Source organism: Microcaecilia unicolor, chromosome 2, assembly GCF_901765095.1.
Source record: "Microcaecilia unicolor chromosome 2, aMicUni1.1, whole genome shotgun sequence".
In the NCBI taxonomy this organism is placed as follows: Eukaryota; Metazoa; Chordata; class Amphibia; order Gymnophiona; family Siphonopidae; genus Microcaecilia; species Microcaecilia unicolor.
Window position 1 is genome coordinate 441004933 of NC_044032.1, and position 14484 is coordinate 441019416.

General features: G+C 44.7%; 1 protein-coding gene across 5 annotated transcripts in view; it reads left to right on the forward strand.

Moving 5' to 3' along the window:
* LOC115461201 (protein O-GlcNAcase-like) overlaps positions 1 to 4476 on the forward strand; it is an 83002-nt gene extending 78526 nt beyond the window's left edge. For 4 of the 5 annotated variants that reach the window (XM_030190862.1, XM_030190864.1, XM_030190865.1 and 1 more), the window contains 2 exons: positions 1868 to 2024; positions 3886 to 4476. In XM_030190862.1, coding sequence (XP_030046722.1) covers positions 1868 to 2024; positions 3886 to 4022 — 294 coding nt within the window. In that variant the 3' untranslated portion in view covers positions 4023 to 4476. Of the gene's footprint in view, positions 1 to 1864; positions 2025 to 3885 lie in introns of those variants that run through there. The other variant, XM_030190866.1, reaches the window with a different exon arrangement.
* The last annotated feature ends 10008 nt before the right edge of the window (positions 4477 to 14484 follow it).

A 14484-nucleotide genomic window follows, 5' to 3' on the forward strand; every position in this document is an offset into this window, starting at 1 on the left:
TCCTTTCTTCCTCCCATTGACCTGCATCTCTTTCTCCCATTGACCTGGATTTCTCCCTCAATTTCCTTCCGTCCCTGGATCCAACATCTCCCTCTCTCTCCCCCCACCCCCATGTTCATCTCTCCCTCTCTCTCTTCCCCTCCTCCATGTTTCTCATTGTCCACCATTTCTTTCTCTCTCCCTTTTCTCATGCCCTCGGTCCAACGTGTCACTCTTTCTCCCTCTTTCCTCAATGCAGCATCTCTCCTTATCTCCCTTCCCCTGCCAACATTTCTCCCTCTCCACCCCCATTTGCAGCATCCCTCCCATGACACAACCATGTGAATCATTTCTTCATCTCTTGCCCCCCTTGTCAGTTTCTCCTTCTCGCTTCCCTCACCCCTATTCCGCATCTGTCCCTCCCTTCCCCCCACCCTGTCCAATAGTTCTCCCTCCCTCTTTCCATCCTCCCGTTGTCCAACCTTCCTGGTCTGTGGAAAGTTAACTGGGCTTGGCTGAGGAGGCTCCCTCAGTCCTGAAACTCCCTTAGCAACGGCAGCAATTCCTGCCTATATCTAATCTCAAAGCCATCTTTCTGCTGTGCTCTGTGGCACCAACCCATGTCCAAAATAGGAAGTGGTGTCAGCAGGGGACTGGACACAGCAGCGAAGGTTTCCTGCCCGGTCAGCTGCAGGCAATCAGGAGGTTGAATCGCCAAGGAGGTTAGATTGAGAACGCTGCCGCTGCTGAGAGAGAGCAGGAAGGAGCTTCAAGACCATGAGCAGACTTGGTAAAGTCTGTGTCTGTGCATTGCGGCTGGGTTGGGCCCGAGCCGAAATTGGGTGGGCCCAGGCCCCCAGGCCCATCCATGGCTATGCCCCTGGGGTGTGGACCTGGGATGGGCATGGGTGGGTCAGGGGCGTCCAGCACTTACACGCACAGGTTATAAAATACTAATGTTTGCACACCTAACTTCCTGCAGTTAGGCACAGTCATTTACACCAGCCATTGAGTTAACATAAATGATCGTGCCTAAAGTTAGGCATGTAAATGCAAACATACGCTAGACTTTATAACAGCAGTTGTGCAGTCATCCCAACACTAACTTTAGGCAATCTATACAGAATTAGCCCCTAAGTGTATTGCTTCTGTGCTAACTGCTACTACTGCTACTACTACTTAGCATTTCTATAGCGCTGCCAGGGTTATGCAGCGCTGTACAAGTTTAACATGGGGAAGGACCGTCCCTGCTCAAAAGAGCTTACAATCTAAAGGTTACAAACTATGAAGTCAGTGTAGGTGTCATGAGTGGGGAAGGTGGTTATGCGCCAAAAGCAAGGGTGAAGAGATGGGTTTTGAGTAAGGACTTGATGATGGGCAGGGAGGGCGCGTGACATATGGGCTCGGGAAGGCTGTTCCAGGCATATGGTGATGCGAGGCAGAATGGGCGGAGTCTGGAGTTAGCGGTGGTGGAGAAGGGTACAGATAGGAGTGATTTGTCCTGAGAGCGGAGGTTACGGGTGGGAACATACGGAGAGAGGAGGGTAGAGAGGTAATGGGGGGCTGCAGATTGAGTGCATTTGAAGGTTAAAAGGAGAAGCTTGAACTGTATACGGTAGCGGATCGGGAGCCAGTGAAGTGACTTGAGGAGAGGGGTGATATGAGAGTATCGGTTCACGCGGAAGATGTTGGCCACGCAGTTAATGTAGAGGCTCTGCAGTTATCTTGCATTAATGTTGGCTCTTAACACATGGTTACTATGCATTCACTTGTTAGCCTTCCATTCTGAAATCTCGAGCTACCTCCTAAACTGCTCTCGTTTTCTCTTATTCCTTGTTGACCATGACCTACCAACTTTGTGTCTCTGCCGCTGCCCTGCCTGAAGTAGGCGGTGATGTTCTTCCACACGGAAAGACCTGCCTTCCCCGAGTCAGTCTTGCATCATTTCCCATCCCTGATGCAAGCAGTCTCTTTTTCTCGTGCGATGGATGTCAGTGCAGGACGGAGCCTCACCATCTGCCTGCTCTCAGCATTAAAAGCAAATGGTAAGCATTGGAGTCATTGGCAGCAGCCTCTGTTAGAAAACTAGGTGATCTCACTCTATATATTCCAAGTTGGTAAATGCTTAGGGGGATAGGTCTTATAAGGCAAGGGGGCCCACCAGCCAGTTGGGTTTTCATGATGTCCCTAATGAATTACTATGTAAGCCGCATTGAGCCTGCTTTTAGTGGGAAAGTGCGGGATACAAATATAATAAATAAATATACTAACAGACTTTCTAAAATTTACAATGATTAACCTTCCTTATTCCATACCACCTCTGCAGTCAAGGCCCCTGCTTGCTTAGCATCAGTAAGTGCCTGCTTTCTTTGTAGAATAGGCTTGATGCCATAACCAGTGCCTATACTACTACTACTTATCATTTCTATAGCGCTACTAGACGTACGCAGCGCTGTACACTTGAACATGAAGAGACAGTCCCTGCTCAACAGAGCTTACAATCTAATTAGGACAATTACACAAAACTATGACTATGCCATGCGTAGTCATGAAGCGTCTAGTAGCACTATAGAAATGATTAGTAGTAGTAGTAGTAGTAATCATCATGTGATACTCTTTTTTTTCCTGGTGGAGATCTGCTTAGTGAGTAGGTGGAAAATTCTCTATTCAGAAATGTATTGAGGCTTTGCAGGCAGGGCTGGCTCAAGTGACCATGGTGCCATGAGCCAACTTTTGGTTTGGCACCCCTCTATTGGCACCCCCCCCTATCAGGCCATCCTCCTTTCTCCAGCCTCCCCCTAAAGGCAGTTCCCTCTTCCTGAATACTGACAGTGTTTCACCTAACGCTACCTGCATCAGCTCCAGTGTCTTCCCTCTGCCATGCTCCTGTGGAAACAGAAAGTTATGTCAAAGGAGGGGTCGGGGCGCGGCAGAAGGAAGACTGTGAAGCTGGTAGCGTTAGTTGAAACGCTGTCTGTGTTTGGCAGAGGAAACTGCCTTTAAAGATAGATGGGAGAAGGTGGCCTGAGATAGCAAGAGGAAGGGGGTTACCAGCTCTTCTTTCTTCCCTGCACATGCAATGCTGCCAGGTAAGCTCTGGGCCAGCTTAACCTATAGAGCCAGTGACATCACAGGCTCAGGCGTTTGGCACCCTTTATCTCCAGCACCCTAGGCCATTGCCTCACCTGGTCCATAGGTTAAGCCAGCCTTGTTTGCAAGACTCGTATCTCGGGTTGTTTTTAGGTAGTGTGGTTGTCCTGCTAGCCAGGTTTATATACTCAGGGTCTCAGACAGGAACTTTCCTGAACACGGATTATTCATCATTAGAAAGCATTCCACAGAGCTCTGTGCTGTTGTACCACAGAAGATGAGGTAAGGCCCAGTACAGCGTATTACACAAGAAGCACAAAGCAGAATGTTATTGGGAGTAGACCACTTTAGAGCAACTAGAAGGTTACAATGAAAACAAAAGGGACACTTATCTGTTCATTTTCAGTCAGATTCTACTCATGTGACTGTAGTGTGCATGTGCGTATTACTTACATAATCTTCTGTGAATAATAATTTTTCCCATCCTTTTCCTTATGTTTCTATTTCACTAATTTTCTCATCTATTTCTTTTTCTTTTCTGGGATTCTTATTTTTTTTTTCATACACACTTGCTCCTCCTTTTGCCTTTATCTTTAATTTTTCTCTGTATGATTTCATATTTCTCTGACCACCCCCTTAATGTAATCAAGATCAAGTATGCATATATAATATTGCATCATACCTTATGCTATGAGTTTATCTTGTTGGGCAGACTGGATGGACCGTACAGGTCTTTATCTATCGTCATCTACTATGTTACTATGTAATCATCTGGGCATTCTTGTCACCCTTCCTCTTCCTTGTATTTGACTCCAGGATCACAGGGTGTGTTCTGTGAAGTGAGTCCAACTGACAAGCAGCAGCTAGACTTCTACAACAAGTTGGGATTCGTCGAGATTCCAGCAGCAGAGGGGTGGATGCAGGAGACCATCTTGCTAGGCCGACTGCTGTGACGTAATCACTCAGAACAGAAAATGTGAAGAAAATTGGGGGTGAAAGGAAAAAAAATGGCTTTCCCAGCATGTTTGTGAATTGTAATTGTGGGATAACTCTGTTCCCCACAGCAACAAAAAGAGCCATCAGGCAGTACAGTGAAACTATAGTCAGTTAATTTTCTCTCTCTTGTATCTGCGCAATCACAGATATTAGGGCTGTGCATTTTTGTACTGTTTTGGTTTGTAATAGTGCATACTCTTTTGTTTAGAGCACACTAAATAGTGTGTGCTATTACAAAACAATACAGAATGACACAATTGAAACCAAACTAAAGTAAAGTGATATGGAAAAAAAAGAACATGAAACGAAATAAAAATATATTCTACCCATATACCCCTAATACATATACCCACTGATAACCACATTAATGCCTACTGACAGTGCTATAGCAAAATAGAAAAATAAGAATGTAAAAAAATAATATAAGTAAAAAGTTAGGGCCCTGTTTATTAAGCTGCGCTAGAGGCATATTAGCGTTTTTAGTGCGTGCTAAGCAATAGCGCACACTAACCTTGTAGATGCCCATAATATTCCTATGGGCATCTACACAGTGTACTAATTTTTAGCACTCACTAAAAATGCTAACTCATCTTAGTAAACAGGGCCCTAAATATTTTATGGCTTGTAGTGGCCATTAGTGCTATCCGATTCAGTCAAAAAATTTTCAATTCAATCTGTTCATATGAAGTGTGGAGTAGTGGGCCTAGTGGTTAGGGTGGTGAACTCTGGTCCTGGGGAACTGAGTTCGATTCCCACTTCAGGCACAGGCAGCTCCTTGTGACTCTGGGCAAGTCACTTAACCCTCCATTGCCCCAGGTACAAATAAGTACCTGTTTATAATATGTAAGCCGCATTGAGCCTGCCATGAGTGGGAAAGTGCGGGGTACAAATGTAACAACAACAACAAAAAAATTGGATTTTCAATTTGATTCCATTTGGCTTAATTGAAATATAGGAGCCAATAGCCTCAGACCTATGCTAATATTATAACATACAGAGTAACACAAACAGGCAGCAGCAATTGAACATTTTAAACATTCATGAAAGCATTTGCGATGACACATTAAACTGCACCAGCCTCTATTTCTCTAAAATGTCCGTACCATCTACATAATTATTGTTCAGTATTAAAATTAAGTTCAAAACGTACCCCACCATCACCAAAAAAAAAAAAAGGGCCCTGCATGAATAAGTAGGACATGATATCAAATTCAAATATATGTTTTCATAAAACAGTGATCCTAAAGCTAACCAATTGCCAGGAGACCAAGAACCAAAAACGCCATGCAATCCAGCTCAGTTCCTTGAGCCTGTGGGACAAAGGGCCAGAAAGTCACCAATCTTAGGCCAGAAAGGAAATTTAAAAGTATTCCTGCCATGAAGCTGCTTCCTTCACCCAAAAACCAGACAAACAAGAAGAGCTGTGTGACATTTTTTTTTTCTTTAAAAAGTCATTAACACATAACCAAAAAAAAAAAAAAAAAAAGCAGCTAGCATTAAAGAATTTTATTTTCTTTCCCCCAGGGTGACTTTCAAAGAAGTGACATGGAATGACTGGAGAGACTTAGGGGTTCCAGTGCCAGGGTAACTTCGGCTGAGTGGGTGATGGGGAGATATTTTGTGCCTCTCATCCGAGGGTACCCTGCCACTAGAACTCCTAGTCCTCCCCCCCCCCCCCCCCCCAAGTCATCCCATGTCACCCTGGCAAAAGCCCACTTCTTTGAAAGTCACCCTGCTAAAGCCTGTCACGAAAGCCTCCTACTCCCGTGCATCTCGGCACCAAACTTCCCTGCTCCTCAACCCACTGATTTCACCCTACCACAAAAGCCCCGTGTCTCTCCAACCATAATCCCACAATCTCCCTGGCAGAAGCCCCTCAGCTTCTTGACACAGTCACCCCACTGCCTGCACCCTATGCATCGTCCAGGATGGAAAAGTCTGTTTCAGCGGCATTAAACCTCCAGAAAGCCACCGCAGAGAACGAGGGAGGCCCCGCCGCACATGCCAACCTCCCAGGTGCCCCTCACTATCCTGTGTCCTCTGTTTAGTGCTGCTGTGAAAAAAACAAAATAGTGTCCTGTGCTATGCCTGGGGGTTTTTCCCCCCCAAGTGTGGCGGAGTGGGGCACTATGGGGGAAAGCGGGAACATGGCGGCATAGAGGGTGCGAGCTCCAAGACGAAGGCTGAGGAGGAATGCATGTAATAGGCTGATGGGCCTTTCAACCTGAAAAAATGCAGAGCAGGACAGGTGGTGAATGAAAAAAAATTGATTTCTTTAGGAAACAAATCGATTCGCCAAAAATAAATCTGCAAATAGGGCAGCACCAGTGGCCATTCAAATATGGAGAGCCACAGACCACGCAGATTCAAGTTAACTTATTGGCATGGCAGTTTTATATGTGTTGCCAAGGTAACACATTTAGCAGTTAAGGGGAAAAAACCCACAGAGGACAGAATGAGATAAACTACAGAAGGGCCAATTTTCAAGTTTTCCATGGCCTCTATTTCCCGTTAATCATGTATAGGTAGGAATGTTGTCAGGACAGGTAAATTGGATTGTCTGGAAATCACTCTCCTCAGCTGGCTAAAAATATACATGGGCTTCCCTAGCAGTTATAAATTTAGACAGATTGTGAAGATATGTTCCCAGAAGCACAGTTAGTTTGGGGGAGACAAATAGCAAATATTCTGTCTCAGCCTCCCGCACAAATAGCAAGTATATGGACACTTTAGTGCATTTCAAGCTAGCTTATTTTCAAAGGGAAATTTCAGGGTAGTTGCCCTTTGAAAAATCGTTACTAACTGTGCACGTTTTCTGTTTTTTCGTAATTTGCTTCTTGCTAGGCTGTTGAACATTGTGCCTTTAAAGAGGGGGGGCAGGGAAGGCACACAGACAGTATTTCTACATTTTAATAGTAAGATATGAAAAACGAACCAAAGAATTTTTTTTTTAATTCTTAAAATTTAAATGTACCTTCCTTTTCTTTCCAGCACAACGATGTGCCAAACTCATGGTCCTGTTTCCTTTACAATGGCCCTTGCAATGCACTCGCTGCTCCTTTCTCTCAAAAGGTATATGGGCACATACTGCCCCTACTCCACTCATGCTGTGGGGATCTTGAAATAATTACTGTTTTGTTTTGCAGTTTGATGATAACCTCATGTTGAAGTATGATTTGGCCTGATTTGCCTATATATTTAATGTATTTATTTTACAATATTTTATTTTCACACATCAATTAGTCTGTGGACAATTACAATTAACATTAAATATATAAATACAATCATCTGCCCCCCTAACCTTAACACACTCTAAGACATTAGATTTATAATCAAATAAAATCCATAATGGGCTAGATTCTATATATCATGCCTAAAAAATAAGTGCCGAAAAAAAATAAACCTAGGCGTATTTAGGCACGGTTTATAGAATATGCCTAAATCTAGGCATAGTTTATATAATATGTCCAACACCTGTTTTCTGCAACTATAGTCATGGCCATTTATGCCAGTGAAAACCTGGTGTAAATGCCAACGCCTAAATTACATATGGAACAGGCATATTCTATAACAGTGTGTGCACATTCTAGGAATACCCATGACCCGCCCCTGCCCCCTTTTGAGATTCACGAGGTAGAATTTACATGGACTACTTTATAGAATATGTTTAGTGAGTAGTGCGCATGAATTCTAATTAGTGCCAGTAATTAACATGCAATTGGCTTATTAACCAGTTTAGTTACGCATGCAAATTCAGAATACACTCAGATTTGCTCGCACAACTCAAGTCACACTATATAGAATTTGGGGGAAAATGCAGTTCCTTCCCCTCCTATTCAAGTCCTCATCCCTACATAATAGTAGCCATACTGGGTCAGACCAGTGGTCCATCTAGCCCAGTATCCTGTTTTCCAAACAGAGGCCAAGCCAAGTCTCAAGTACCTGGAAGAAACCCAAATTGTCTCAATAGCAGACTATGGTCTTTTCTTCCAGGAATTTGTCCAAACCTTTTTGCCGTAGGATGTGGTAACAGCGGTTAGCATATCTGGGTTTAAAAGAGTTCCAGAGCTTAATTATTCGTTGAGTCAAAAAATATTTCCTCCTATTTGTTTTAAAAGTATTTCCATGTAACTTCCTTGAGTGTCCCCTAGTCTTTCTACTTATGGAACGAGTAAAAAATCAATTCACTTCTACTCTTCTACAACACCCAGGATTTTGTAGACCTCAATCATATCTCCCCTCATCCATCTCTTTTCCAAGCTGAAGAGACCTAACCTCTTTAGCCTTTCCTCATATGAGAGGAGTTCCATCCCCTTTATCATTTTGGTTGCTCTTTGAACCTTTTCTAATTCCGCTATACCTTTTTTGAGATACGGCAACCAGAACTCCATACCCTTCAGATAACCCGTCTTCACTCTTGCGCAGAAAGTAAGATATCTCTGCATCCAGACAACCAATTGCAGTAAATTCCACAAATATGGGCCCTGCAGTTGTATAAGCTGGGTTCAGTGGCGATCCTAGGTCGGCTGCCACCCGGGGCGGATCGCCGCTGTGCACCCCCCCCCCCAGGTGCAGCGACGTCCGTCCCCCCAGGGTGCAGCACGACACCCCCTCCCCCCCGTGCATTCTTAGCTGCTGGGAGCAGCCGCGCGGCTGTCGGCTTCGCTGGCTCCCTGCTCTCTCTGCCCCGGACAAGGAAGTAACCTGTTCTGGGGCAGAGGGAGCAGGGAACCAGAGGAGCTGACAGGCGTGTGGCTGCTCTCTGCACCCCTCCAGCAATGTGCACACAGGGCGGACCGCCCCCACAGCCCCGCCCTCGGTACGCCTCTGTAACTTAATACTATCCTGGATCTTTAACATCAATTAGTCTAATGACATCAGTCTTCAAACTGGAACACGGGGCAGCAGTAATGTCTCTTAAGTATGAGAGTCAATCTAAGAGCAACATCTGGAAAACCAAACAAATGTTAAATTTTACTGAACACTCAATCAGCAACCAGTGGAGATCTGCCAAAACAGGCAAGATATGATTGTAAGACTTTCTCTGTCAATGGCCTATTTGAGAGACTTTAATTGAAATTTCAGCAACCCACAATTTAGGCTATTGCAGTAGTCCAACCTGTTTGTAATCAAAACATGAATCAAAGGTGCCAAATCTTTAGGTTCTAAAAAAAAAAAGCCTTCACCCTGCGGAAAACCAGCAAAATATAAATCACATGAATCTTTTCACCCTTTTTTTTTTCCTCACCCCGCCACACACACACACTATTTAACCACACCCATCCAAACAGCACACAAATAAAAAATACAATTGTCCAAAACACATCCCACACATTCCCAATAGCTCACGTAGGTTCACACTCAATCATGCTTTACAACCATTCATACAACAATCCTAAATATGATTCTAAAATTAAGCAACTTGGTATATTCCAATGGTACATATAGGTGTGTAGTTTTACCTGGAACAGTGAACTCTGCTGTCACATATCCCTGTTAGGCCCAGCAAGCTGTTATATCAATATCGTGACTATCTCTCCTTTGTTGGGTCCTGGTCCTTCTGTGACTTGGACTTTAGAGGTCTGGTGGCCGTTTATGCCTATTCGGTATATGGACTGTTCGGTGCTGTGAGATGGAGGCTATGATAGAGAAATTCAAATAGCACAAATGTGTACATAATGCACAAGAAGCAAACATTTTCAGTGTGCAAGGGAGTTCTGCTGTAAGCGGTCATGACATGAAGCTTGAAGAGAGTAGACTGAGATGGAATGTAAGGAAATATGGATAATGGACAAATGAGAGTCTCCGACTGGAGTCGAGGCAGGCAAATTTAGAAAGAGAATTGAACAAATCATGAGAAAAGCACAGAGAACCTTTAGTTGTGGTGAGGTGAGGGTACATACTGAGAGGAAGTACTCTCTATGGTATTGTGTCAGGATTGGAAAATAGGCAGAATAGATTGGCCTGGTGGTCTCTATCTGCTCTCAATATTCTATGTTTTATATGTCTTTGTTTCTCCTGTAAATGCCAATGTACAGTTCTGTGTAAAATTTCAGTGGTCTAAGAAAATAAAAAACCTAAACAAAATGAGCTTGGATGCTGACTGGAAGAAAGTATGTTGCGATTGGCTGAGTGATTGTTGATTTATTATCCATGTGGAAATGTTAAGAGAAAAATACTGTTGGCCATCACATATGTTTTAAAATAGTTTAATAAGTAAAGTTTGTTCTATGCAATCATTCATTCTCTGTGCTATGCATATAATAAATTTAACAAAAGGAACTTCCAACCTCCCAGTAGGGGAATTCTTACTGAATATATAACCCTCTACTACATCAGGAGTTCATTCCTATCCTCAGTTCCTCTATCAGAGGGGGGGAGGGGAAACAATGTGAAAAAAACTCTCATTGAGAGGAAAAAAAAACCCTTGATTTTTAAACTAGTACAGGCTACCGGAGTGAAGGTGCTTTATCAAATAACCCCCAGTTCAATTTCAAATTTGGAAAAATCAGCAGGCATGCCCAAAAAAGATAAACCATACTTAGCTGGCAAAAAAAACAAAACACTACCACAACCGCTCCTGCTGGTCAATGTGCAGCTTCCTGAATCCAGCTCTCTTCATATTACAAATGATGCAGTGCACTGCCAGTCCACCAAGCTTCCTCTCCTGTCTTCAACAAGAGCGCCTTGTTTCTCAATCTTCTGCTGCTTCAGGAAGACACCTTTCCATAGAACCTTTTTTCTCAAATCTCCATTGAGGGAGGGTTGTATATTCAGTAAGAATTCCCCTACTGGGAGGTTTGAGGTGCCTTTTGTTGAATTTATTATATGCACAGCACCGAAATTGAATGATTAAATAGAACAAACTTTATTTATAGCATTGTCAACCATGGTAGTTTGTTAGTCCCATTTGTTGAGTTTGTATTAATTAAAATCATTTAATTCATTTTGCCCAAACATGAATAATATATTCTGTTTTTTCCACTCTGTAGAAGATCCAGAAGCAGCTGGCAAACCTGTCTATGGAGGCACAGTAATACTCCATCATACACCCTTCAAACAGACTCATTTTACCATAAAACTCTGACCTTGGTCTATCCCTCTTGCTGCTTCTTTGTTCCACACCCAGAGGGTGTGTGGTCTCCATGCCATTGCTGGTGTTGCTTTACCCTTCTCCCAGAGGTCTCTATGCTGCTTTTTCCCTCTTTTGGTACTTGGAGGTCTGCATAATAATTTTGGTGCCAATTTAGCCACCTTCTGGCCAGTGGCATAGGCTGACCTGCCATTTTGGGTGGGCACAGATTAAACATGGATAGACCTCTCCAAAACTCCCCCTTTTTTTGTCCTGCATCTCGCACTGCCCACTCCTGGATCCTATCTTCTGCCCCTCCCCCCACCCCACCTGGAGCCTGGCAACTCCACCTCTCTGAACCTCCCTCCCTTCCCCACAGCAGTTGAGAACTGCTGGCGGCAGGCAGCAATTCACATCCGCTGTCTGCGCCAGCCGTGCAGGCTTCCCTCTGCCGTGTTCTGCTAGAGAGGAAACAGGAAGTGATGTGAGGGTGGGATGCAGAAGGGGGAAACTTGTGAAGCTGGCACAGGCAGCAGATTTGAATTGCTGTTGCCGCAAGCAGTTCACAGATATAACAGGAAGGGGGGGGGGGGATTACAGAGAGAGGGGCAGATGCTGGGTTACAAGTGGGGGAGGGGCAGATGCTGGATCTGAGGGCAGAGGAGAGGGAGACAGGAAAATGAAGTGATCGCTGCCGAAGTGCTCTGGGTCCTCATTAGCCACCAGACTGGGTGGGCCTGTGCCTATCCAGGCTCACCTGTAGCTACACCACTGCTCCTGGTACCTTGGGGTTTCCATAGCAGTGATTATGCTCTTTTTGCCCAATGATTTCTTGGGATCTTTATGCCAATGCTGGTACCACTTTGCCTCTTTCCCTGTTCTTTGGCGTTTTCATTCCCTTATGCCGCTTTTCCTTTCTCAGGGTGGTTTCATGCCACTGTTAGTACCCTTTGCCCCTTTTGCGGTGCCTTGGAGTCTTAATGTCACTCATGATGTCATGGAGTGCTGTTGCAGATGCCTGCCAGCAAGTTTTAATTAAGTTTAAATACAAATAGATATTAACATGCAAAATGTCTTGTCCCATTGATGGACCCAATGAGACCATGAAAACAGATTTTGGAATCTGAAAATGAACTGTAAAGCCAGTTGAACCAAGTATGAACCAAACTGAATTTTTTCCCCCTGGCAAAGCACACAAAGGCCTAGAGGGGGTGATAACAAAGGAGATGTAGGAAGTTTGGCTGGTGTGTAAAACGTTGTGAACTATGATTAGTAATTTGTATTGAATGCGGAATGTTATGGGAAGCCAGTGGGATTTCGATGATGTCATGACATTGGGCATGACAGAGAAGGTGAACAGTGTTCTGAAGTGACAAAAGATGTTTAAGACAGAAGTTAGGAAAGCCTTAGTAGATTGAGTTGCAATAATCAAGACAGGTAGCAATGAGTGAAGGAGTGTAGCGCAGGAATCTAAACAACTCCAATGTGAGCGAATAGTGTGGATAATTCTCACAGTGGTACCATAGTACACAGGTCAGAGAGAGTAGACCAGAGGCATAGGCAGAAGTCCATTTTCGGGGGAAGACCCGAGGGTGGACTGGGAAGGCCACATATTTCCTCTCATCTCTTCTCCCCCCCCCCCCCCCCCCCCCCTTTGCTGGTGGGAATGCTCAAACAACTATTAGTGCAGTGATTGTACCATCAAACTATTGGAGTGGCCTGGTGGTTTGGGTGGTGGACTTTGGTCCTGAGGAACTGAGTTCAATTCCCGGCACAGGCAGCTCCTTGTGACTCTGGGCAAGTCACTTAACCATCCATTGCCTGCTGCATTGAGCCTGCCATGAGTGGGAAAAGCGCAGGGTACAAATGTAACAAAAATAAAAAACCCTGCCAGATGAAGCAGTTTGCAACCTGAGCCCCCTCCCATGCTGCCTGAGCACTGAAGAAGTAGGCAGCCTGCTTCAGCTGCTAATGCCAGGACTCTCGGGCATGCTTATGCTAAAGCACATAGAAGGGAGCAGGGCTCCTATTTCCCATGTGGGTAGAAAGGGGCAGTGTGCCAAAAGAAGTTGGCTCAGGGCACCACATTTCCTTGAGCCAGTCCTTCATGGATCAGTACAGATGTGAATGGACTTAACTATTCTGGGAGGTCATCTTTTCTTTGTTCACCACAGTTGTCAAAGTTAACTGAACTATGTTGCTAGTCTCATTCCCTTTAAACACCCTGCCCTGGACTTTTCAGTACTTTCTTCACTCTGTACCTCACCCCCTCCTCCCCATGCATATTCATGTGTATTTACCCACCTCTTGAAATTCATTTCCTGCATCTGACTAAGTGGACTCTGGTCTTCGAAAGCTCATGCCTCAAATTGTTTTACCCTCTGTCATATCCCTTGGTGATTGCAGAAAGCCTCAGTACAAAATCTATACGAATACCCCATTTATCAAATTATATAATCAAAACCTCACTTCTCTAGTAGTTATTTCCTGTTATTTTTAGTGCAGTGGTTGTACCATCAAACTTTAAAACCAGCCACCATTGGAATCTAAAGGAAGAAAGTTGAGTTTGGTCAGACTAAGTGAGACAAATAACCTATTCCAAACTGTTAGAGCAGAGGATATTTCTTTTACTGCTACATATTTCTCTAGTGTGCTAGATGCATGCATTCCCTTCTCTGTGGAGATGCACAAACAGGACAAATAGACTTTCAGAAATGTATTTAGTAAAAGCAAACATAGGTAAAGTCAATGAGGCTGTGATTATGGAGAGCTGGTGTTTAAAAACAATCTCTACTCTGTTATGAATGGTGGCACAGTCTAAGATTCTCACAGATGAGAAGATGAAGAAATGAGGAGTCAGGCACCTATGAAATACAGGGAGTGTAAAGGCAAGTGCGTACAGTGCCGTAGCGAGGGTGCGTGACACCCGGGCCGGGTCGCCGCTGCGCACCCCCCCCCCCCGGTGCACGGCACGGCGTCCCCCCCTCTGGAGCACTCCCCCCCGAAACGCACCCTATCTTTCAGCGGGGGGCAGGCGGAAGGGCCGATCCGCCCCCAGTGCACATCACTGGGAGCTGCATCGGCTCTGCTGCTTCCCTGCTTTCTCTGCCCCGGAACAGGAAGTAACCTGTTCCGGGGCAGAAAGAGCAGGGAACCAGCGAGCCGACACCCCCCCCCCCCCCCCAGCGTGTGCACCCAGGGCAGACCGCCCCACTGCCCCCCCCCTTCCTACGCCACTGAGTGCATATATTTATCTATTATGACATCTGTATCCCACATTATCCCAAACAGAGTTTGGGTTCAATGTGTCTTACAATCCAGTTATAAGCAGGTACCATCTCTGTCCC